This window comes from Oryctolagus cuniculus, chromosome 9 (assembly GCF_964237555.1).
Source record: "Oryctolagus cuniculus chromosome 9, mOryCun1.1, whole genome shotgun sequence".
Lineage (NCBI taxonomy): Eukaryota > Metazoa > Chordata > Mammalia > Lagomorpha > Leporidae > Oryctolagus > Oryctolagus cuniculus.
Genome location: NC_091440.1, coordinates 135962924 through 135988233, shown reverse-complemented (window position 1 = coordinate 135988233; position 25310 = coordinate 135962924). Strand labels below are relative to the sequence as shown.

General features: G+C 47.1%; 1 protein-coding gene across 1 annotated transcript in view; it reads left to right on the top strand.

Annotated features, from left to right (window-relative positions):
• The window catches only part of DBX2 (developing brain homeobox 2), a 34439-nt gene extending 22570 nt beyond the window's left edge, over positions 1-11869 (top strand). Inside the window, exons 3-4 of the mRNA XM_051850990.2 lie at positions 1973-2160; positions 9837-11869. Coding sequence (XP_051706950.2) covers positions 1973-2160; positions 9837-10169 — 521 coding nt within the window. The 3' untranslated portion in view covers positions 10170-11869. The remainder of the gene's footprint in view (positions 1-1972; positions 2161-9836) is intronic.
• Positions 11870-25310: the final 13441 nt, after the last annotated feature.

Below are 25310 nucleotides of genomic sequence, written 5' to 3'. Positions count from 1 at the left end.
AAGGTCTTCCTTTGCCTTGGTTCACCCTCCAATGGCCGCCGCGGCTGGCATGCTGCGGCTGATGCACCACGCTGATCCGATGGCAGGAGCCAGGTACTTCTCCTGGTCTCCCATGGGGTGCAGGGCCCAAGCACTTGGGCCATCCTCCACTGCACTCCCTGGCCACAGCAGAGAGCTGGCCTGGAAGAGGGGCAACCGGGACAGAATCCGGCGCCCCGACCGGGACTAGAACCCGGTGTGCCGGCGCCGCAAGGTGGAGGATTAGCCTAGCGAGCCGCAACGCCGGCCGCAGACCATAGCTTTACCTGCTATGCCACAGTGCTTGCCCCTAAAATTTTTTAAAAGATTTATTTATTTATTTGAAAGAGTAAGAGAGCGAGCGAGTGAGCAGGTACACTTCCATCAGCTGGTTTACTCCCTACATGGCTGCAATGACCAGGCTGGAGCCAGGAGCCAAGAGCTTCTTCCAGTCCCCCATGGGTGCAGTGGCCCTGGCACTGGCCCGTCTTCCGCTGCTGTTTCCAAGGCATTAGCAGGGTGCTGGATCGGAAGTAGAGCAGCAGGGACATGAACCAGCACCCTTGTGGGATGTTGGCTTTACCTGCTTCACCCCAGTGCCAGCCCATGTGTTGTTTTAGATGTGACTGTGCCTGCCTGTTTGCTCTGAGCTCAGGGTTTCCTGAGTGCCCGTGTGCCAGGCACAGCTATAACTCACACATGCTGCTCTCCTAGTGCTTGGGCCATGGAGTTGTGTCTGTTCTTGGGCCACAGTGTGTCCGTTCTCCCGGGAGGAGGGGTAGCTCTCGGCCAAGGGCTGTGTGCTGTTTGGCTTTCTCAGCAGTGGCCTGGGAGGGTCTCGTGCCCAGTGTGCTGGTTTCTTGCTGCTGCTGGAGCAGATCACTACCATAGACTGTGTGTCTGAGAACCACACATCCTCACTGCCTCCCTCGTATGTGCAGACGGTGGCAGCCTGAACAGGTCTGCAGTGCTAACACCCAGGAGGCGGCTGGAGGCTCTGGGGGGAATCTGTGTCCATGCACTTTATTGGCTTCCTGAGGCTGCCCCAGTCGTTGGCCCACGGCCTCTTCCTGCTTCAACATGAGGCACATACATCTGCAGATCTAGCTCTGATGTCAGCCCAGCTTTGCCTCTCTCTTTCTGCCTCCCCTGGACTAACTGGACAGTCAGGATGGGAGCTTGGCGTCTTGGCTCCCCTGTGTGCAGTGCAACACATGCAGGGGCTGTGGGGCATCGGTAGGACACCCGGGGGGGGGGGGGCTGTGGTGCTGCCTGCCATGCCTGAGACACCAAATGAGTGACGAGTGCTTGTGGCTCCCAGAACGTGGGGGCTGGGTTTGGATGCATTGTGGGGAGGCAGATGAGAGAGTGACTGTGCCTGCTCTCCAGGAGCCCACAGCCAGGGCCCTCTGGGGCAGCCTTCACGGTCCCCCAGTCCTGCCTTTGGCTCTTAGAGTTAATCTGCTGGCTCTTGCAAGCTGGCCCCGGCATCCTAGACTCAGGTCAGGTCTTTTGTCCTGTGCTCCCAAAGCTCCCAGCTTAGGGATGCTTGTCCGTAAGATCTTCCAGGCAGTCGGGGTGACGACACACGTTTGTTTTATTTCTCCATCTGGATGACTGAGCAGGGGGCTTGGCGCCTGGTGAAGTACTCACAAATTTGTTGACAAAAGGATTTGAATGAATAAGAAGGTGGGGAATTGGAGATGTGTTCACATCACCTGCTGTGTGTTCTACCTGGGCTTCTGGGACCTGTGACTGTGGACTGTGCCACAGAGCACAAGTTGGGAGTGGCAAGTATTTATTTAGATTACAAAGGGGCCCATAACCAAAAGGAGGCTAAGGGACATGGCTTCCGGGTGTGCAGAGCTCAGAGGTGAGCTGGTGCCAGTTCGGCTGCAGGCGGAGCGGGGCTTCTCTGTGACGCTGTCTGGCTTTTGTCTCCTTCCTGCCCTAGGAGAAGAGAACGTGCTGCCAGTCCTGACGCAGGACTCCAACTCCAAAGCCCGCAGGGGCATTTTAAGAAGAGCTGTCTTTTCTGAGGACCAGAGGAAGGCCCTGGAGAAGATGTTCCAGAAGCAGAAATACATCAGCAAAACTGACCGGAAAAAGCTGGCTGCCACCTTGGGGCTCAAGGAGTCTCAGGTACCAGTGGGCAGAGAGCTGTTCGCTGTCCGAGTGCTGAATGAGCACCAGAAACCGCCTCACTTGCTCAGTGCTGAACCCCGAGCGTCCTCGGGGTTCTTTTCACGCTGTTTTAATGGGTGGAAGTGTGTATCCTGGTTTCTGTGTGGAAATGGGTCTGTTTGCTGAGAGCCGGGTTTTTGCCACTAGGGTTTTTTTCCAAATGAAGAGAAAAGCTTAGGTACAAACTTTATTTCCTATGTTGTTTGCTCAGTTTGCAGAAACAAACTAATCCGTCACAAAAGTGGGAGCGTCTCTCATCCTCCCCTTCCTTTCCAGTTCAGAGTGAAAGCATGGTAGACTCAGGAATGTGCTTAACGGACGTCACTAGCTGGTGCTCTTCTGTGTCCAGTAGTGAACGTCACTCCACATGGCGACACACGCACATCATGGTTGTGCATTGCTGCTTCATGAGACGTGAATCAGACGTTCTGAACTTAAGGGTACAGAACGTGAAGGAACTTCGAAAGGTTGAAATCCATGCCTCGTTTTTCCATAATGCGTATTTTCCATGAATTTTTTAAAAAAATTATTTGAAAGGCTGAGAGACAGAGATTTCCCCTCTGCTGGTTCACTCTCCAAATGTTTGGAACAGCCAGGGCTTGGCCAGGCTGAAGCTAGAATCTGGGAACTCCATCTGGGTCTCCCGCATGGGTAGCACAGACCCAAGCACTTGAGCTATAACTCGCCATTGTGCCATGTCATCTCATGTCGTGCCATGTCATCTCATGTCGTGTCATGTCATCTCATGTCGTGCCATGTCATCTCATGTCGTGTCATGTCATCTCATGTCGTGCCATGTTGTGTCGCAAGGTGTGCATCACCAGGAAGCTGGGATGAGTGGAGCTAGGACTTGAATCTAGCCTTTTCATCTGGGACATGAATGTCCAGGTTGGCATCCTAACTGCTGTGCCAAATGTCTGACCCTCTGTGAACTTTTTGAAGATCTCTCCATACATGGATTTCAATTTTTTTTACTACTTATTTTTAAATTTTATTTTCCAAAAACACTTTTGAAGTGCCTTTGTGCTATATTGAAAGTTTGGCCTGCTAAAAGCAACTCACACCATAAAGCCCATTGACTGATCCTCCCTGTCGTCATGGTGTGAAATAAGCACCAGAACCATATCTGCTTTTTTAAATTGAGTTTCGTTCTTTTTTTTTAAAAAAAAGATTTATTTATTTGAAATTCACAGTTACAGAGAGAGAGGGAGAGAGGGAGAGAGGAACTTTCCATCCACCAATTCACTCCCCAAATGGCCTCAGTGGTCAAGGCTGGGCTGGGCTGAAGACAGGCACTTTTTCTGGTCTCCCACCTGGGTGACAGTAGCCCAGACACTTAGGCCATCCTCCTCTGCTTTCCCCAGGCCATTAGCAGGGAGCTGGATCGGAAGTGGAGCAGCCGGGACTTGAACTGCTGCCCCTATTTACCCACTATGCCACAATGCCAGCCTCCGTACCCATTTTGAAGATGAAGAAGTAGAGAGAACTGAACATAGACCAGGTGTCCTGTGCCAGAGCTGCTGTGGAGCTGGTCCCCACCCAGGCAGCCTGACTGTGGAGTAGTGTTCTCTGGAGTCTTGAGCTGCCGTGCACAGTTGTACAGAGCATTCACTGTGCAAGGGCCTCTGACCGGAGGGCTTGGTGGCAGCTGGCGTCGGCAGGTTCTCTGCTTTCCAGGCGGGGGTTCCTGGAGTTTCTGAATTGGCACGAAGGGACTGAAGGGCCCACAGAGGCCCTGTCTTTCTGGCCGTGTCTGCTGCTGCTCGCTGCGGGAGACCTGGTTTGAACTTTGCGCCTCGCTGCAGCCGGCTTTGGTGGGAGGACACTCTTCTTCCCCACCCTTCCTCCCCCAGGGAAGTGGTCTCGCCCATGGCTGCCCACCTTCTCGGTAGTAGGGAGCTGTTTGTTGAGAGGCTGAGGGTGTGTGGCCCACATCCCTGTCTGTGGCCTGTGTGCTGTTGATGAGTCTTTACCATACCTGGTTGCTCTGTGCCTCAGTTTCTTACAAAACCAGGAGGAAACAGGAGTTCTGTGTGTGTCCCAGTGATTTTGTGTGTATGACAGATAAGGCAGAAGCTCTCTTGATGGTCACATGCTAGTGAGCAGGGGAGGGAGCGTTGATGAATACTGGGGACAACACTCTGTGCGCCCAGCTGCTTGCACACCAATGCAAGCGCACAGAAAGTTAGATGATATCATAAGACTATGGCGTGTGACATGCGGAGCCCGTATGTTACAGGCTGTCATGTGGTGAGCTGAGTGTGCAGATCTCAAACTCTGTGCCCCATGGAGCCTAATGTGAGTCACCAGATCCAAGAGGGTGGTGTGGGATGGTCCATTGCCCTGGTGGAACTGTGGCCCAGTGAGGGCCTCACAGGCTCCCAGGCCTTGCTGCCCCTCAGAGCTTGGAGGAGAAGCCCCCAGGCAGAGGGCAGGAGACAGGTGGGTGGGGGAGGTGCAGTGTGTGGTACTGCAGGTGTGAACAGGTAGAACATGGCGGTTCCATGATGGTGCTCAGAGGAGGCGTGAGAGCTCCAGTCCTCCAGGTCACGTTCCTCCAAGGAGACTCCCATCAGGAGAATACAGCAACCATACGAAAACAGGTTGGCGGGGCGGGGGTGGGGGTGGATAATAGCCCTACCTCCCGCAAAGCCAGCGTTTCTCGTGCGTATGCGGACTCCAGTTCCCGTCCACGGGCACACAGTTTCACACTGTAACCAGTCCATGTTCAGAAGCCAGTTGCCGCAGGAATGGATGCCTTTTAGTCTGAATGGACTTGTGGAGCATCTTAGAAGTAACCGCACAGTTTCTTATTTCCACGTACATATCCACTGCACACTTAACGCACAGTATTTACCATGGTAAATCCAATCTAATGGGAAATGAGGAAGTCGGAAATGGCAACCCTGGTTACTCCCCTCCTTGGGCACTGCTGTCATTTACGTGTGGCTTTTACTTACATGTGGAGGCACATCACATGTTCTTTTAAGCATGAATTTATGTGTCTTATATGTGCACAGGTAGCACACACACTTGCCTGACACTTGCCACGTGCCCAGACATTCTGTCGTTTGAGCCTCACACAGACCCTATGATGGTAGCTGCTTTTGTTACCTGTCTGTGTCAGTGACAGAGCTGGGACCCAGAATGTGTGTATTTGGATGAAAATGGGGTCGTCCTTTGCAGCTGTTTGGAGAGCAGCGCAATCTCTGGGAAAACCAGCACACAGAAGGCCCCAGCCGTCCACCCCCAGCCCTCACTGCTCTGTCCAGAGATTGCTAACAGCACTGAGTAGCTGTGCCTGTTTTCCTGGCATTCCGTACATGTTCTGGTTTCTGGCCCACAGCATGAACTTGATGCAGTTCCTCATGTGTCTTGTGGCAGTAGCTCACTTGTGCTGTCTGCTGGGTGGTGTCACGGTTTATCCATCCCACTGATGGGGCATAGCCACCACTTCCAAGAGCGCTGCTGCTCACGATGGGTTGTTTTGGGCTTTGCTTGTCCCCTTCCACGCCAGCGCATCCAGGCTGACTTCATCCTTTCTCTGCCTCGTAGTAAACAAGTACCTGGGTGTGTCACCAGTGAACTTTAGGTTGCTTCCAGTTTTCACCGTTACATATCTTCATGCACTTTATTTTTGTAAGCTAGGGAACTAGAAGTGGGATTTATATTAAGGTTCATATAGCTGTTACATATTTTATTACTATTGTTATTATTTATTTGAGAAAGAGATAGCTCCCATCTGCTGGTTCATTCCCCAAATGCCTTTATGGCTGGAACTGGGCAGGCTGAACCTGGGGGCTAGGAATGCACTCCATGTCTCCCACTTGGGCATCAGGGACTCAGCTATGTGAGGAATCACCACCACCTCCCAGGGTGCATGTTAGAAGTTTGGATCGGGACAGAACCAGGACCTGCCCCGGGCACTCCAGTGTGAAATGCAGGCTCCTCACCTGCTGGGCCATACACTTTCTCCATCCATTTTCAGTTGTGACAGATTAAAAATCCCACCCCCAGTACAGTATTGTATCAGATTGCATGCTGAACTACTTCCCTTTTGTTAACAAAGTCCCTTTGTGCAGACACTAGGTGATGGTGTTCATAATTTTTTATTTTATTTATTTTTTATTTTTTGACAGGCAGAGTGGACAGTGAGAGAGAGAGACAGAGAGAAAGGTCTTCCTTTGCCGTTGGTTCACCCTCCAATGGCCGCCACGGCCGGCGCGCTGCGGCGGCGCACCGTGCTGATCCGAAGGCAGGAGCCAGGTGCTTCTCCTGGTCTCCCATGGGGTGCAGGGCCCAAGCACTTGGGCCATCCTCCACTGCATTCCCGGGCCACAGCAGAGAGCTGGACTGGAAGAGGGGCAACCAGAACAGAATCCTGCACCCCGACCGGGACTAGAACCTGGTGTGCCGGCGCCGCAAGGCGGAGGATTAGCCTAGTGAGCCGTGGCACCGGCCAATTTTTTAATTTTAGTTTTCCTAATGACCAGAATTTGCAAGGCCATTCATGGTTTTCCTGTCCTTTTGTATCTGTGAAGGTGGCTATATTCGTTTTCTTTTTAAATTAAGTTGTCTTTTTGTTGATGTGTAGCAGTGATTTAGGCTGTTAATTAAAATACTTGGAATTTTATTGACAGAAACATTTTCTCACTACAGATGTGGCAAACTCCTTTTAGTGTGGTAAATAATGATTACCACTTTAACCTGTTTGAAAAGTGTTTAGTCACACAGAGTTCATTCGCATGGCATGACACCATTAACATCATCCATCTCTAGAATTTTTTTTTTTTTTGCTTCCAAAACTGCAACTCTGTATCCATTAAGAGTAACCCCCCCATTTCCCCTTTTGATAGCCCCTGGAAAGCTCCCCACTGCTTTCTGTTCCCGTGACGAGTCCTGGGGGGGGGGGGTGTCTCATGACGGAGTCGTGCACCTTTTGCTTTGTTCCCCGTGGCACCACGCCCTCAAGGTTCATCCTCAGGGTGTCAGGATAGCCTTTCTCTTAAGGCTGTGTGATATTCCCTGTATAGTGGCTACGTTTCGTGTGCCCTAGGCACTGGACACTCGGCTGCTGACAGTTTTTCACTGTTAAGATTGATTTTGCAGTGAATGTGAAAGTACCAATATCTCTTCGAGTCCCTTTTTGTAATTCTTTTGGGCAGCCTGCATCCTTTCCATAGGGCTACAGCCTGATTATTTGTCCAGAAATTTTCACTGTCAAGTGGTCAGACATGTCTTTGCCTTGTGGCCTCTGTGTTCTGTGCTACACTTTAGAAAATATCCTGGCCGGTGCTGTGGCTCACTAGGCTAATCCTCTGCCTGCGGCGCCGGCACCCCAGGTTCTAGTCCCGTTTGGGGCACCAGATTCTGTTCTGGTTGCCCCTCTTCCAGTCCAGCTCTCTGCTGTGGCCCGGGAATGCAGTGGAGGATGGCCCAAGTGCTTGGGCCCTGTACCTGCATGGGAGACAAGGAGAAAGCACCTGGCTCCTGGCTTCTGATTGGCACAGTGCGCCGGCCGTAGCGGCTATTTGGGGGTGAACCAATGGAAGGAAGACCTTTCTCTCTCTCTCTCTCTCTCACTGTCTAACTCTGCCTGTCAAAAAAAAAAAAAAAATCCTGCTCTTGTAGAACTTTCATAGACTTGCCTTTTATGTTTAGGTATTTAGTGCATCTGGAATTTGCTTTCATATTTGTGGAGAGATACAGCTTGTGTATTTTCCCCCAAATGTATGCATTTGTCCCCACGCTGTTAATTGTGGGGAACTCCTCTGATGGCTTTTTATTTTTTCTGTTGTGCTATCACTCGAAATGTCTCTGGATACTTGGGAAAGCTAGGGAAAGATGAAAGCAATGCGTGTGATAGAAAGGCCAGAATCACCAGTGAGGACAAACTGCCATCTCCTGGAAGATCCCTTGGGAACCCCTGGTCCCTGGGAGAAGCCACGGACAGAAGCAGCACCTGGTGTGCACTCCTCCCGTCTTCTGGTGAAAAGCTTCGTGCGCAGCCTCGTGCCTGGGGTTGCCATCTCCCACTCTTGATTGTCTGGGCTGGTTTCTTTTGCCCATGTTTTGAACACTGCCAATCAAGTTGAAAGAATGAAGAAATTGTTCTGTTAATCTTCAAAGACCACCTAAGAGAGAATGTTTTCCTTCACTGAGAGAAATCGTGGGTTGATACACTTGAATGTCACTTATTTCTTAGGTAGGATGTTTTCGACTTTTTGTTTGCTAAATGGTTAGGATGAGGGTGCAGGGTAGCCGAGAGGAAGTAGGGTGGCTGTGCTTAGGGAGTCAGGAAACTGTGTGGAGCCTTCCCAGGCATAGTCGACCCTACTGTGGATAAAGGGGCTTCTGGGACTGTGGGGGAAGCTGGCCTAAGTCAGGGACCGACATCATAAGCACTTTTGGCTTAATTACAACCAATTATTTATTGAGCCTAATTATCATGGTTTGATAAATCCTGGAAGTAATCAAAACTTGGAGTCTGTATAAAGCATGCACTTTATCAAAGCATTCTGAAATCTGCCTTTCATCTGGTCTCAGAAGGCCCTGCTGTGATCTGTTGACCAGAGCCTGGAGTTGCACAGACGTGGGCTCGGGCTGAGCATGGCCATTGACCCGGCTGTTGACCGTGAGCATGGTTTCCTACTGTGCCGTGATGGTATCAGGTAGCCACCATGAGGATCAGATCAGAGAATCCACCCTGCCTAGTAGCAAATAAACACTCAGATGCTGTTATTCCTCAGAACATTGTCTTGAAATAAATAATTTAGCACAAACAAAATGAGGTTTAAAGTTAGAATGAGAGTGTGGCCTAGTGTCCTGGGGCCAGCATTGTGGCATACCAGGTTAAGCCTCTGCAGGCACCGCCAGCATCCCATATTGGCACTGGTTCATGTCCCTGCTACTCGACTTCAGACTCAGCTCCCTGCTAATGCACCTGAGAAAGCAGCACAAGATGGCCCAAGAGCTTGAGCCCCTGAACCCATGTGGGAGTCCTGGATGAAACTCCTGGCTTTGCTCTGGCCTGGCCAAGCCTGGGCTTCGTGGCCATTTGAGGAGTGAAAACAGCGGATGGAAGATCTGTCTCTCTCTGTTTCTCCCTCTCTCTATATAACCCTGACTTTCAAATAAATAAAGTAAATCTTAAAAAAAAAAGTGCCCATGTCATTTGGTTTCCATTCTTCTGAGTCCAGCTTTTTGCCACTGTCGACCCTGGAGAGCAGCAGTGATGGCCCAAATAGTGTGATCCTGCCACCATGTGGGGGACTTGGCTCAGGCCCTAGCGCACCCCTGCTGTTGGGGACATTTGGGAAGTGAACCATTGGATGGAATATATCTGTCTATATGTCTGTCTCTGCACTATATCTCAAATAAATTTTAAAAATTGAAAAGTAAAAGAGTTAAATCAGCTTGAAAGATACCAGACTTTCAGATGTTTCAGAAGTGTGTTTGTGGGTGTCATACTGAAGTCATTGCTCAGATACCTGAAAAACCACAAGGACTTCGTGAGGTTGGCTCTCAAAATCAGTATTCTCAAGAGGGGGTAGTAGAAGCCAAGTGCAATGTAAAATGCCCAACTGAAATAACCTGGAATAAGTCATCACTTTGTCCACTTATTTTGCCCATAGGTGAAAATTTGGTTTCAGAACAGAAGGATGAAGTGGCGGAATTCCAAAGAGAAGGAAGTGCTCTCCAACAGAGGCGTCCAGGAAGCGGGCCCGCAGGAGGACGCCCTCCCGCCGTCTGTCCTGGCTTTCCCTCCTCCATGTGCCTCCCTGTGGGATGTCTCCCAGCGGCACTGCCCTGCAGCGTGGAGGGGGGGCTCCCCAGAATCTGCGGAGAGACTAATCCAGGAGAACACCGGGGTGCCCACCCAGGAAGTGAGTTCCCTGCCAGACGCCTTGTGCTTGTGTCCCCAGGAAGAGACTGGACACAAGGGTGTGCTCGCCGGAGTCGTGTGAGCGGGACACTCACTAATCACGTGTGGACCCTAACGCAGCTAGTATGTCCTCACCAGTGCCTAAAACCTAACGCCTTTGGAGTGACGCGTGGTCTGACGCCTTAGGAACCCTGCCCCAGTGTTCCCTTGTTTGGCCCTAGACTCAGGCTTAATTTGTAAGTGAAATAGAATCTCCCAGGAGGAATGAAAGACTGAAAGAGGAAGAGCAGTGGCCAGCGGCAAGTCCCTGTGGGGCGCGTGTGTACAGAAGAGCGTGTGTCTCTGTGTGTATATAAGTATTCATTAAACATACTTCGGTAGAACTAGTTCCTCTTTCAACATTGCACTGAGCAATTTTATTTCTTTTTATGTAAAGAAAACCAAGCTGTCAACAGATATTATTAATTTTTTCAAAATACTGTACAGTGGGGACTTTAGTTCATACTTTGATACAAGAACATGCGTAGACATTCTCTGTCTTCTTATGTCTCTGTAAGTGAATGTTAGTAAGTCACTCAGCAGTCCTAAGAAATGAGTGACCATTAGACACATCTACTGAGACTAGATACTTGAAATCAGCCCACCAAGCCAATTAGATGAATTCCTGAATGTGGCTGTCTTCGTGTTCCGACCTCCGGGTCTCTGCACTTCATCAGTGAGGGAGGGAGGCAGCCGTTTACCTCATTTGTCTTTTGTTGTCTTCTCTGTGGGGATGCGCCTGGCCCAGGACTTATAAAAAGCACTGCTAAGGGCCTATCATGTAAACAGGGACAGGGCCCACCCATGGGAATTGAATTCAGTCCAGTTTGGAATTACTGTGTGCATCAGAACACCTGTGGCTTGGGACCTCTGAGCAAGACCAAAGACCGCTGTGGTGTCGCACTTCTAGAAGCATTCCCAACCAGACATAAAAATCCAGCGTGCTGGGACCTACAGCGAGGCAGTGGTCTCTGTTTGCAGTTCCAGATGCAGGCTCGAGTCCCCGCGTGGCTGGGCTGTAAGTAAGGTGACCTCTCTGTGCTAGCAAATACCACCCAGATGTTCTGTGTTTTCTGATTACCCTGAAATAGCATTTGTGTAAGATTGCATTTCTGGTAACAATTTGCTTAGTTCGTCCAGAAATTTTTACTCTGGGTCTGAGGAAAAGTTACATTCCACTTTGAAAGCCACGAAGCAGAAGTGAAGTGAGGTGGCTTTGAGTGAAGTTGCCACAATCTGCAGACAAGAAGCATGAGCCGTCGTTAGGTGGCGTTTTGTTAGCTGTGTAACGAGGGTGGCCTCTGCCTGCCTGCCTTTCTCCCCTGCAGTTTTTGCTTGTTCAGTTTGGAAAAGCTAATTTTTGAGTCACATTGTCATCTTTTGAATCACCTGTAGGAAATTGTTTGCTATGAGTGTGGAATTTGAATTGGCGTGTCTGTCTCTTGTGATCTGTTGCTAGAAGTTGCCTCAGAAGCCTGTCTCAGGGCCTGTTTGTGGGTACTGGGGGCTGCATCTGTCGGCAACAATTTAAACCTTGAAGTCTATCTTAGGATGATGTGTAATACAGTCTCGTTCCGTTATAGAAGCTGACCTCATGCACGTGGAAGGAGGGCCTTCCCTGTGCCCAGGACTGCTGAGCACGGAGGGCGGATGAGCTCATTCACTCCTCGAGGCAAACCCCCTGTGATGCGAGTGGTGCTGCTTGCTCTCCCTAGATGGGGGCTGGGCAGAGTGCGGCAAGGGTGAGTCCCTGAGGTCACCAGCTGGGTGGATTTGGACCCTGGCAGTCGAGTTTCCAACTTCACGTCTTCCTGACCACCCCGGGTTACACAGCCCTGTGGGATATGTCCACCCGGCTCTGGGAGACATCACAGGAGATGCAATTTGGAGAATGTGGTCAGATTTGTTCAAGGAATCCCAAGCACCTTGTACTTTGCCATCTCCTGTTCAGGAATGGGTTTCTCTTCCGTGTTCTGTTTCCTGTTAGATTCTGAAGTTTCAACAAAGTAAGGAATTGCAGGAGCCTTTAGCTATGAAGCCTCTGTAGACAGTAGCCCCTCAGCAGAGATAAAGTCAGAAAATGAAAATGCAGGTTTGGTCACTCACTGCTGGAGGTCGTCACGTGCTTGTCTGTGGCCAGTGTTTCCTGAGTGTAATTTGAAAGGCGAGCAGAAGCCCGTCAGGGCCGTCTGATTCCCGGGTTGGAGAAATGGGCTGACACATGCTCCAGGGACTGCCCCGGGGTGTCCGGGTGCCCTCCTGGCTGCCAGGGGCCTTTCTGTCAGACTGGCCAGATGCACCAGTACTCAAATCCAGACTTAGACTGTCTTCTTTTCTGGCGTGCGTCCCAGCATAGCAAAAGCATGCTTTGGGTGGGTGTGCGAGTAGTGCTTGGGAAGCCCTCAAGGGAGTGTACACAGGGCACAGGCGTGTGTGCCTCTTGAGCTGTCTGCTGCCCTCAGTGGGGCTGTGGCTGCCTGTGGTCTCCTTCTGTCTTCTCTTGTGCTCCACTGGCCGCCACTGTCCTGGGGCATCTGTGTGTCCCTCTGTTACCCGGCATACGCCCCTCTTGTCCAGGCAATATGGCCACAGTGCCTGTATGGTCTACTTTCCAGGCAGATTCTTCTCTTAACAAGCACCGGATAGCACCAGGTCTGTGGGAGTAGGGAGGCAGAAGCATTGTAACTCTTTTTGAAAGAAATCGTGAGAAAAATGGTGAGCATTCTCCCCTAAGCTTCTGTGAAGGTGAGAATATTCAGTGTTGGAAACACACAGGCGGGTTAGGAGGATCAGCAAGTCTGGAGACGGAAGGCTGTGGCTGTTCACGGCTAAAGGCAGCTGTGTTCTCATAGTCATGAGGGGGAGTCAGAGGGGGCGCACTTGTTTTACCCAGTAGTCCCAGCCTTTGAACACCCATGGCTGCCAGCAACAGGGCGGGGCTTCCAGCCGGCTCGGGGTGCGCACTCAGGTTGGAGCACACACTTTGTACACACTCCTCAGCACCTCCGCCTCCCACCCTCTGAGAGCCACACACATTTGTTCCTTGTCCAAAGCAAAGTCGTAATTGAATGTGCTTGGGTAAGCCACACACGTTCTCCCGCCCTGCCCGCCCTCTGGATGCACCCCTTGAGAGCCGCCTGCTCCCCAGCCGCTCCAGGCCCCCCGCCCCGTGATGATGCGTGACTGTCCAGCGCTGGAGGCTGTTAGTGCCCTGGGGCTGATGGCACTGCATCATGAGCCTGTTTGACCTGGCAACTTCAATCCCCGGAAAAACCCCCAAATACCTTCCCATTCCAGATTTCGGCATTTTGTGGGCTCTGTGAAAGCGCTGTTCTGGCCTCTGGGAAACAAAGAGCAGGGAGGGGAGCGTGGGCTGGGCCCTCTCTGTGTGCTCTCTTTGCAGCCTTGAGATACCTGTGCGGCAGCGATGAGAGCCTGCGATTGGGAACAACACATCATCTTCCGACACCTTCCAGAACCCAGCTCTGCATCTGCAGCGAGCGGGTTCTCGTGTTCCACCGTGGAGAAAGGCACATGAATCTTCTGAGCTGCCCCAGTCCCCTTGGGCCCCAGGGATCCCCAGAGCATTTTTGAGAGACCAGGGAGGAATCTGCTGACTTGTGCACCTCCAGGGGATTCTGCAGGATGAATTTGTAGCATTGGTAAACCACTTCTGAAATGAGCCCCGCCCTCTGGAGCGGGTACTCTTCCCACAAGGAAGGCTCTTGGCCGCCAGCTGTTACTTGGTTATCAGAAGCACACTTGAAAATGTAGCTAACAAAGTAGAATTCGTACATTATCCCACCACCTGGCCATAACCAAATCACCGCTTTTGGGAACATGGAGGCCTTTTTGTGTATGTGTAGTTGTATCTAAACATGTTTGGGTCATAGTGTGTAGTGTCATGTCCCTCGACCAGCAAGGAAGACACGACCCGAACTCTTCTTCCAGCAGTTTATTCAGGAACCTCTTTCAAACTTCTACTACCGCGCCCTTTCCTCTCCCCTCCCTCTTATAGCCATCAGCGCACCAATCAAAAGCAGCCAAGTGGCAAGCATTGATTGGTACAGCAATGCGGAAGCCGGAAGGGAGCTCAGACATCTCCTTATTAGATGTTTGTTTCTCGCCAGTCCTTCCGGGGGAAAGGAGCCGGCGCCATCTTTAGGGCACCGTGCAATGGCTCCCCACAGTGTAGCAAAGCTGCTCCTGCATTTTTTACTCTGCGTGTGCACAGAACTTTCCCCCATGTCATTAAGAATTACTTGACGCTATTTTTGATGGCTGTGTTATACTCCATTATAGCCCCTCCCCCTTTGAGGTGGACTGGGAGGTGGCAGGGTGCTGCTGATCTCCTGGACCATAGAATCTATGTAAGAAAATAATCTGAGGTTGATTCTTCCCTTTAACTGAATGAAGCTTCGGCAAACCAAAGACTTTGAATGAGGTTTGAGGAAACTGGATGATAGTCCTACCAGTGCTGAATGTCTAGGGGTATTAGACATCCTAGTGGAAGAGCCTGTGGTGAAAGACCCCCATGAACTTGTCACGGCACACCACCCACTCCTAATGCAAGGCAGTGGATGCGCTTGGACTTCAGGCCTGCAGCAAGTGCAATAGTGTGGGGCACTGTTCCACCTTGCTCTCTTGGTGCTCCGTCCTCAAGGTGGTCCAGCCCTCCCAAGTGCTCATTACAGATTTGGCGTGGGGTACAGCCTCCTGAGTACTCACTACTGTTTGCAAGGTGCACAGGTGTCAAGCAAGTGGACGGAGATCTGGTGTCTCCCCACTCCCAGGACTGGGGTGCTGAGGCTGCTTAGCTGGTCTAGTCCAGAAAACCCAGTCCTCACAGCTTTGTGGATGGTCTCAAAGTTGCTCAAGTGACAGAAATTCAGCAGAGAGTAACTGTGGGATCGGAGCAAGCCAAGGTCAAAAGGGATCTGGGAAACCTTAGTGTTACTTAAATCTAAAGCAGAAACATCAAGTCCTTTGTGAAAATTGAAGAATCAGTGATGTCAAATTTGAATGAAATAATGTGATATAATTAACTCATAACAGGTTATCTTACTGCTATGAATTGTCAGCCAAATGTTGAATAACTGTTGTAGCTTCCTGGAGCCTCAGTGACAAATCCAAGCAACGGAAATGCCAAGTTTCTCAAACAGTGGGGTGGGTGTCACAGGGATCTAGGAAGCTCCCCCTTGGCTCTGGTGCTCCCAGCTCCCAGTGCCCTGTGTCCTGGACCTGTGCCACAGGTCTGTGCCTCCTGTAAGGACACCCGACACTGGGTTTGGAATCCACCCTAGGTCCAGGATGATCATATCTCAAGATCCTAATTCATTGCCTCTTCAGAGTTCCTCTTCTCAAATAAGGTGTCGTCCCCATGTTCCCAAAGTAAGGGTGAGGCATATCTTTTGGGGGGGCCGCCATTGAATGCACTGTAATCATATTCTAAAATTTCAGAGTAAAAGATATGGAATAAACACAGCAGAAGACGCACACTCTGTGAGCTGTCCCTGTGATAGACCGTGACTTACAACACTCTGACTTACCAAGCAAGCAGTGCACTACTCGCAAGAGCATTTGGGCAGGGAGGTTCCTTTCTACACTGGGAAAATTTAAGAAAATGCAACACTAATTTTTTAAAGCCCTCACATGGATTCCAGATGTTGATCATTTAATCAACAAGGTGTTTCCTTATTATACAAATGTGGTGTACATCAAAAAATTGGCATTGTTCAACTTATGACTTGCACATGAACCATTGTGTTTTTGTGATGTAGTTATTTTAAGTGACCCATAAACTAAACAGTGCCAACGTTTTGGACACATACCACGTCTGTGTAATGAGGAGACACCTTCTTGAGTGCGTGGTCAACATCTGGGGTCCATGTGGGAATTTTCTTTGAAATTTAAATCGAGGCAAATTATCCTGGCATATGCTTTCTCAGAGATGTAGCTGGCCGGTAATTAAAGGACAGGTGAACTTGGTAGTCCGTGGTGATTCAGCAGATGGGCATGCTGCTGACAGAAACACGCAGTGACGTTCTTACAGCCCAGTCTTGAGGACCGAGTGTGGGGAGGTGTGGAATGAAAGGAAACGTGTGCAGCGTCGGGTCAGGGATCACGAGTTGGCTCTCCAGTGTCCTGTCTTAGTAGGAGTGAAGTTGTCAAGCGCTTTCTTCAGGGAAGCGTGGTCATCCAGGCAACTTGTTGCATGAACACGCCCTTTGGCCAGATAGGTATGCTTCCTGGAATTCATCGGAGGGAAATGGTGCAGCTTTCCGGAGAGAGATTCTCTCTCTCCACATAGAGATCACACTTTATTTTTAGAGTTACACATATGTGGATATATGCACACGCGTTCATGCCTGTCACACTATTTTTAGAGCAGTTTTAGGTTCACAGCAAAAGTGAGTGGAAAATGCAGAGATTTACCGTATACTTCCACCCCAAAGAACCCAGTCTCCCCCATCATGAACATCTCAAACCAGAGTGGGGTATGTGTTACGCTCAGCTAACTCCAGCCGACCTATCACTGTCCCCCAGAGTTCATAGCTTATGTTACGTTCACTCTTCCTTTGTAGGGGGGTACTTTACCAGGTTTATGGGAAAATGGAATTAAAAGATGTTTGCTTTGTTGCCAAAATTTTAGAAATCCTGCATGGTTTTACCATAATATACATTTTTCATGAATTTTATGAAGGCCTCTCAGGCATGGATTTCAAAGTTTTCTTGCCATCAGAATAAACTTTCATTTCCTTTTCCATGAACTTTTTTGAAGTAGTCTGTTTTTACAAACATATAATGACATAGAAAAATTTTATTGCCCTAAAAATCTTCTATGTATTTTTGATGGCAGTAGGTGAGTTAAATTAGTTTTCTAAATTATTAATGAATTACTATGTGGCCATTGAAAATAACGTAGAAGAATTAATTATGTCTGTAGACATATATACACACATACACCCATATGTATATGTATATATCTATATGTGTACATGTGCATGTGTGTATCTGTATATATGTATGTGTATTTGAGTGACCACTATTTACTGTTAGGGGAAGAGTGAATTACAGAATAGTATGTTGATAGCCTAGTATTGCCACTGTGCCTTTGAGGTGTGTTGGGGATGCCAGAGGTGGAAAGGGCCACCCGTCCGCGTGCTACCCCTGGCTGTCTCTGGTTGCTGAGGCTATGAGGACGGCTTTCTTTTCCACTTTCTCTATCTTGCAAATTGTCTACAAGCATATTGCTTTTTTAATCAAAAACACAAATCTTGTCTTGGCTGTCTCATGGCATCTCAGATGCAAACAAACTCTTTCACCTCAAATCTTTGCTAGTATTTCTTTCTTTTATTAAATAGCAGAACTGGGTAATCACTTGCTGAGTTCAGCACTGTGGGAGTCCACTTGACCCTTTCCTGTCTCTCTCCCCGCACATACAATCAGTTGGTGAGTCTTGCCTCTTCGCCTTCCTAATCACGTTTCTTCCCTCCCATCAGTCCCGGCCACCTGCATTCCAGGCCACCTGCTCTCTTGCCTTCACCTTTTGTTCCAGGCAGCCTCTTTGCATTTCCTCTCACACTTTGCATCTCTTCCTCCAGTCTCTTTAAAATATTTTTATTTTAACTTTTAGTTAGTTTCATTAAACACATTCATTGTGGTTTGTGGATAGAATTCTAAGAACATAATAATACTCTCCTCCTCCCTCCCTTTCCATCTCCCCCACTGCCTCTTTCATTCTTCCTTTCTCTCGCTCTTTTTTTTAGATTTTGAGATATCATATTTTAAATTTACATTTCAGTGAAAAGGCTTAATACTTCACTGAATAAGAAATTTAACAAGTAAATAGCAAGAAGAGCCTAGTTCAGTGGGCATACAGACAACGGCTATAAACAGTAATTGAATGGAAAAATGATCATTTCACCCATATACAGTAAATTTTAAAGTAATCAGAGGTCATTAAAACTACAGTGATATAATATTCTTTTTTAAAAATATTTATTTTATTTATTTGAAAGAGTTAAGAGAGAGCTAGAGACAGAGAGAGAGGTCTTCCTTCTGCTGGTTCACTCCCCAGATGGCTCCAATGTCTGGAGCTGCGCCGATCTGAAGCCAGGAGCCAGGAGCTTGTTCCAGGTCTCCCACGTGGGTGCAGGGGCCCAAGGACTTGGGCCATCTTCCACTGCTATCCCAAGCCACAGCAGAGAGCTAGATTGGAAGTGGAGCAGCTGGAACTAGAACCGGTGCTCATATGGGATGCCGGTGCTTCAGGCCAGGGCTTTAACCCATTGTGCCACAGCACCAGCCCCAGTGATATACCATTCTTAACCTTTGGTTTGACAAAGGTATCAAAGTTTTACAAAACTATATTTTCAGCAATGCTGGTATTCACAAATGTTCCTTCTAAAATGGAAATCTGATGGTAGGAGGCTTCTTTGAAAAGTTCATGAAAAATGGATTGAAAACACAAGTATTTTGGTAAAAAATGGACATCTGTACCTAATGCTTTCTTGATACACATCTTCCATGAACTTGTTGGAGACCCCTTGTATCAGGTTCCTCCAAGGAAACAGAACCAATGGGATCTGTTCCGATATCTGATCTGTATCTGTTCATCATCAATAGGTAAGAGGAGATTTAGTGTGGGAGTTGGCTCACAGGAGCACAGAGGCAGAGAAGCCCCAGGATGTGGTGTCTGAGGCTGGAGCTCCAGGAAGTGGGTGATGTCATTCCGTGTGAGCAGCAAGGCCTGAGAACTGAGTTGGCGGGGGAGGGAGGGCTTCAGTTACTGAGTGTGGAGGCCCTGGGCATGGAGGGGCCTGCTGGGGCCAGATGGCTGTTACAGCTCGAGGAGGGAGGCCGGGAATTCACCCTTCCTCTGCTTTTTCATTCTATCTGGGGCTTCAGCCAAGTGGATGATGCCCACACATGGCAGGGAGGGCAGATCTGTACTCATTTCCTGTTTCAAAGGCTGATCTCTTCCTGAAAGAGCCTCACACACAAACCCAGAAATAATGTTTCACCAGGTATCTGGGCGTTCCCTGCCCCAGTCAAATGGACAGCACCTGCTGTTCTTTGGACTGACGTCTTTCTGTGGCTGTTTCTGGACCACAGATCAGGCTAACCTCACTCACGCTTTTCAGAGTCCTCTGAAGTGTCTCTCCACTTTCTTTCTTGCTTCTAAATTGCAGGCACACGGACTTCCTTCCTTCTTAGAGGTATCACATCTAGAACTCTCCCAAGCACATGTACCAGTAACTCATTGACTTTGCTCTCCACCTAGCTCTCTCAGCCAACTGCTCCACAATCTTCATATTGTCCCTGTTCTCCTGGTTTGAATCCTCTCGCCATTGTCCCCACAGCACCTTGAACTTCTATTTGTCCAATACTCTCACCACCCTCATAATTACCTCTTCATCTTTTGTTTCGTGGCATTAAGAATATAGCTAAACTTTGAGCTGTGAGGTCAGAAAACCTGTCTGTATTTTCTCTTTCATTTTCTCTTTCATTCATCTCTCTTTCATTAACTCCTAGAAGGGATGCCAGAATTGGGCAACCCCTCAACAAATCTTTGTTGAAATGTTTTGTAATGAAACAATACTCAAGTGCTTTACTGTAGTTTGCCACATGCATTTATGTCTCATACAACCATGTGGTTAGGAACACACAGCGTTCATGCGAGGCAAAGGCAGGGCCCGTAAGGCGGCACAAGCAGCAGCTGTCTGAGGCGTCTGAGGGACCATCAGGACGACTCTGCAGGTATGGCAGACAGGCACAGTGTGACTGGTGTGTAGTTTTCTGCAGTCCAGAGGTGCAGTCTCTTCCTAAATTTATTCTAAATTATTTAGTACAGGGCAAACACTTAGTAGCATGGAAAGGCAAGATGGCTCTCTGTTAAGGCAAGAAAAGGCATGCTTGTATTTGTGTCTTGTTCAGCTAATGCTGCATGGCCACACTGCAGAAATTCATCCTCTCATGGTTCTGCGGATTGGTAGCCCAAGATCATGGCATCGTCAGGGTTGGTTTCTGCTGATTTTATGTGGTTACCTTTTCATTGTGTCTTCACGTGAACTGTCCTTTATGTATGTTTGGGGCGGAGGGGAAGAGAGAGATTTGGTGTCACTTTCTTTTCTTGTAATGGACAGTGCTACCCAACTGACATACTAGGACACATGGCCAAGAGAAAGTCTTTTACTGTGAAAGCCGTCCTATAAATCTGGAAGAGGCAACTGATTCACCAGACACAGAAACATGAAATAACCATATAACACAATGCAAGGATGCAAGAGTAAAAATCTCAATATAATACAATAGCTATTAGCAGAGTAAAAGAAAAGGAAATAGGAGAATTTCCTGAAAAATAATTCAAAGTCATAATTTTAAGGAAGCTCAGTGACATAAAAAAGAATACTGACAGAAAATTCAAGAAAATTAGGAAGACATTCATGATCTGAATGAGAAATTCAGCAAAAATAGAAATCATATAAAGGAACCAGATAGAAATACAAAATACACTTGAGAGACAACCATAGGATAGATTAAGCAGAAGAAAGAATTTCTGGGCTTAAAGGTAAGTCTTTTGAAATAACCCAGTCAAACTAACAACAACAAAAAAAAAATCAAAAGAAGAAAGAAAGCTCATTAGAGGTATGGGATATCATCAAAATAGCAAACCTTTACATAATGGGTGTTTCAGAAGGAGAAGAGAAGGTAAAAAATTATGGAAAACTTACTCAACAAAATAGTTAATGAAAATCTTCTAAATACTGGGAAAGACAAAGACATCCAAATGCAGGAAACTCAAAATGACTCCCAAATAGGTTTGACCAATAGATTTGCCTCTCTGTGGCATCTTAGAGTCAAACTCTCAATAATCCAACTCAAAGAGAAATTTCTAAAAACAGCAAGAGGAAAGCATTGTGTCATGTATAATGGAGTTCTCACTGGAAAAACAGCAGACTTCTCAGTAGAAATTTTAAAAGCTAGGAGGTAATGGGATGATATATCAAAAATCCTATAAAGAAAAAAATCCAGTCATGAATACTATACCCAGTAAAGATATCTTTCAGAAATGACGGAGAAATAAAATATTTCCAAACAAAGGAAAAACTGAGGAAATTCATTACCACCCCTAATCCTCCAAGTAATGCCCAAGTGAGTGCTATACTAGAAGTAGAACAACAATAACCCAACAGCATGAAAATATGCTAGAGTACCAAACTCAGTAGTGGAGCATTTGCACAAAAGAGAATGAGAATAAAACCTTACCCACACAGGAAAGCACAAGCTTGAACAAGAGAGGAAGAAAAAAATATGATTTACAAAAACCAGGAAAAAAACCTAACAAAATACTAGGAATACGTTTTTTGTCATCAATAATAGTCATGAGTGTAAATGGATCCTATTTCCAAGTTAAGAGATTTAGACTGTATGACCATATTTTTAGAAGACCCAGACATATGCTGCCTACAGGCAACTCATATCATCAATAAGGACACACAAAGCTTGAAAGGAAAGGAGGGTTAAAGGAACACCATGCAATCAGAATATGAAAGTGAGCAGGAGTCATATGGGCGCCAGTTCTAATCCCAGCTGCCCCTCTTCCAATTCAGATCTCTGTTATGGCCTGGGAAAGCAGTGAAAGATGGCCCAAGTGCTTGGGCTCCTGCACCCACGTGGGAGACACGGAAGAAGCACCTGGCTCCTGGCTTCAGATCGGTGCAGCTCCAGCCATTGGGGCCATTTGGGGAGAAAACCAATGGAAGGAAGACCTTTCTCTGTCTCTACCTCTCACTATCTGTAACTCTAACTCTCAAATAAATAAATATAATCTTAAAAAATTAAATTGAAATAGGCTATATCTGTCTTTAAAAAGGAATCTGCAGACAAAAAAGGTAGAAAGAAACATTGGAATTAAACTGTGGCGTAGATCACATGGGCAGAGCAGACACGTACAGAACGTCTCATCCAGCAGCTGCGGATGCAGACTCTCGTCAGTATGTGGAACATCTCCAGGACAGACTCTGTGTTATGCCGTAAAACAGACATCAACCAGCTAAAACGGCCAGTCATCACATGTACCTTTTACGAACAAGATGGAATAGAAGCAGTAATTGACAATAGGTGGAATTTTAGAATTGTACAAATTCATGTAAATTAAACAGTGGATTGGTGAAGAAGTCAAAAGAGAAATTAAACAATTTCTTGAAGCAAATGAAAATTGAAAAACAATATGTCTAAACCTATGGTAGTCAAGAAAAGCAATACTAAAAGAGGCTAAGAGGGAAGTTTACAATAACTGACTACACAAAAAATCAGCAAGATTTTTAAAATAACCTAATGATACAACTTAAAAGTCTAGAAAAATAAGAACAAATCAAACCCAACATTGGTGGAAGGAAAAGAATAACAAAAAACCAGAGCAGAAACAAATGAAACTGAGACAAAAAACCCACAAACATAAAACAAAAAAGAGAACCATTAAAGATTTAAAAATTTAATAGTTAATTTTTTGAAAAGATAAAAGAAACCTGAAATACCTTTAGCTAGGTTAAAGAAAAGGAGAAAAAAAAAACAAATATAAAGGGACTTCAAAATATGCGTAGAAAAATGGAACTAAAAATGAAACTCAGAACTTTATTTCTGAACATAAGCTCATTCAAGTAAAAGACAGGTTTGAAAGTGGTGATGCCATCCATTTACTCCACCCAGAGAACCGAGGGCCCTTGGAAGGTAGTGTGTCCATGCAGTCTTTCTTTCCATTATTAATTGAAGAAAAATGGGAGACTTTTTAAAAGTTTTTAATTTTTAACAGATTCAGTGTGATTTGTAGATAGAATTCTAAGAACATAATGATACTCCCTTCCTCCTTCCTTCTCTCCTTCCCTCCTCTCCCTTCTTTCTTCCTTTTTTTAAAGTTTTTGAGATAACATTTTAAATCTACGTTATAGTAAAAATGGGTGACTTTTAAAGAAATTTAACAGTTAGGAAACACAAAGAAGTCGGAAGGAGCCCAATCTGGATTCCCGTAGAAGCTCCCAGGAAACTGCCCTTGTTTGATGGGAGGAGTAAGCAGAAGTAGGGTTGGGGTGGAGGAGGACCCTCTGCTGAGGTTTCCCAAGCAGTGGCCTGTGGGGCTTCGGCTCACTTTCTCAGAACCCTCTGCTAATAAAGCAAGGGTTCTTGTTCTTTGCACTCCAGAACGTCGGGAGGAAAGAATGCCTTGAGCATCCAGAACACGCTTCCAGGACCTCTGCGCCGACCGGACCACTTCGTCTGTCGGTAGCCACTGCTTGGTTGGTGCTTCATTGTCAGCATCCCACTGATAAGGTCGGGTTTCATCTCCTGTTCCAGTCCTTCGGAGACTGCTTCAGGATCTTGATGCAACGTGTTGGAGATTTTCATGGACATCTCGGCTCTTGTGTGGACCCACTGAGCAGAAACCCCTTTACCTGCTCAGTCAGATTGTTGGGGGGGAACTTGCTGAGATGTGGCGTTGGCTGTTGTTTCTGTCAATCACTGGTGCTCCTCAATTGGGCATGAACAATTAGGGTTTTCCTCACAGTTTGATATGGATGGTCTGTTGCCATGGATTTAATCTTTCATATCATCTCATTCCTTCTTAAAATGAGTTATCCATTTCTTTTTTTCAAGATTTATTTATTTATTTGAAAGGCATTACACAGAGAGATGAGGCAGAGAGAGAGAGAGAGAGACAGACAGACAGACAGACACAGCTTCTATCCGCTGGTTCACTCCTCAATTGGCTGCAATGGCTGGAACTGTGCCAGTCCAAAGTCGGGAGCCAGGAGCTTCCTCCAGGTCTCCCACACGGGTGCAGGGGCCCAAGTACTTGGGCCATCTGGATGGGAAATGGAGCAGCCAGGACGTGCCCATATGGGATGCAGGCACTGCAGGCGGCAGCTTTACCTGCTACGCCACAGCACCGGCCCCTGAGTTACCCATTTGTAAACTCCTGATTTCTTTGGGGCTGCCACCTAAACTTCTCATCAGCATCAAGAACTTTGCCATCCTGTCACCGAACCTTCACCATAAATTTATTGTTCTTGCTTCAATTTTAGCAGAATTCATGTTTCTCTGAAAGGGGCTTTTTTCTTTCTTTTTTAAAAAAAGATTTATTTTTTTTGAAAGTCAGTGTTACAGAGAGAGGAAGATAGAATCAGTAATTCCTGACATAGAAAAGCTTAGGTTCTGATGGCTTCACTGCTGAATTTTACCAAACCTTTGAAGAACTAATTCTCATTCTCAAATTAATTCAAAGAACGTGAAGAATTTGCTTTAAGAGGACAGTATTACCAACATGAGACAAGGACACACAGAAAATGAAACTACATACATATGTTCCCTGTGAACATAGATGCCAGAATTCTCAGGGAAACAGCAGCAAACTGAAAACAGTGGCACATCAGAGTGAACCACACGGTCAAGTGTGATTTATCCTAGATAGGCGGGGAGTTCACAGCATTAGATTCAGTGAAGACCATGTAACACAACAACAGAATGAAGGATCACAACTTTGTGATGATCTTAATATGGGCAAGGAAAGTGTTTAACAAAATTCAACATCCCTTAGTGATAAGATCCTTGGAAAAGTGGAGGGATGTATCTCAGTACAAAAGGAGTGTATATGAGAAATCCATACTGCCAACATCATACAGAATGAGAAAAAACTGAAGTCCTCTTAAAATTTATATGGAAATACACAATTTGCTCAGGCACCCAAAGCAGTCCTGGACAAAAAAGAATGAGCGTGGCAACATCACGGCATCTGACTTCAAAATATACTACAAAGCTATAGTTACCCAAACTGCATGATACTCACATAAAACCAAAATGTAGACCCCTGGAACAGAACAGGGATCAGGAATCAGTGTGTTTACAGCCAACGGATTTTTGAGGAGGGCAGCTGGAATATACATTGGAAAAGGCAATTTTTCTGTGAAAAGGAATGGAGAGAAAAGGTAGCACCTGGAGATGAGATTATTTTCTTTGGGAGTTATTAAAAATCATAATAATAATGGAATGATTTTGTTCAGAAAAGTGAAGCCGACTTAGGACAGGACAAGGAGCCAGGCTTGATGAGAGCCGGAGAGCCTGCTCACTGGGCAGCCTGTGGAGGACAGGGTGCTTCCTGGCCGCCTTCACAGGCAGGATTCCTGGT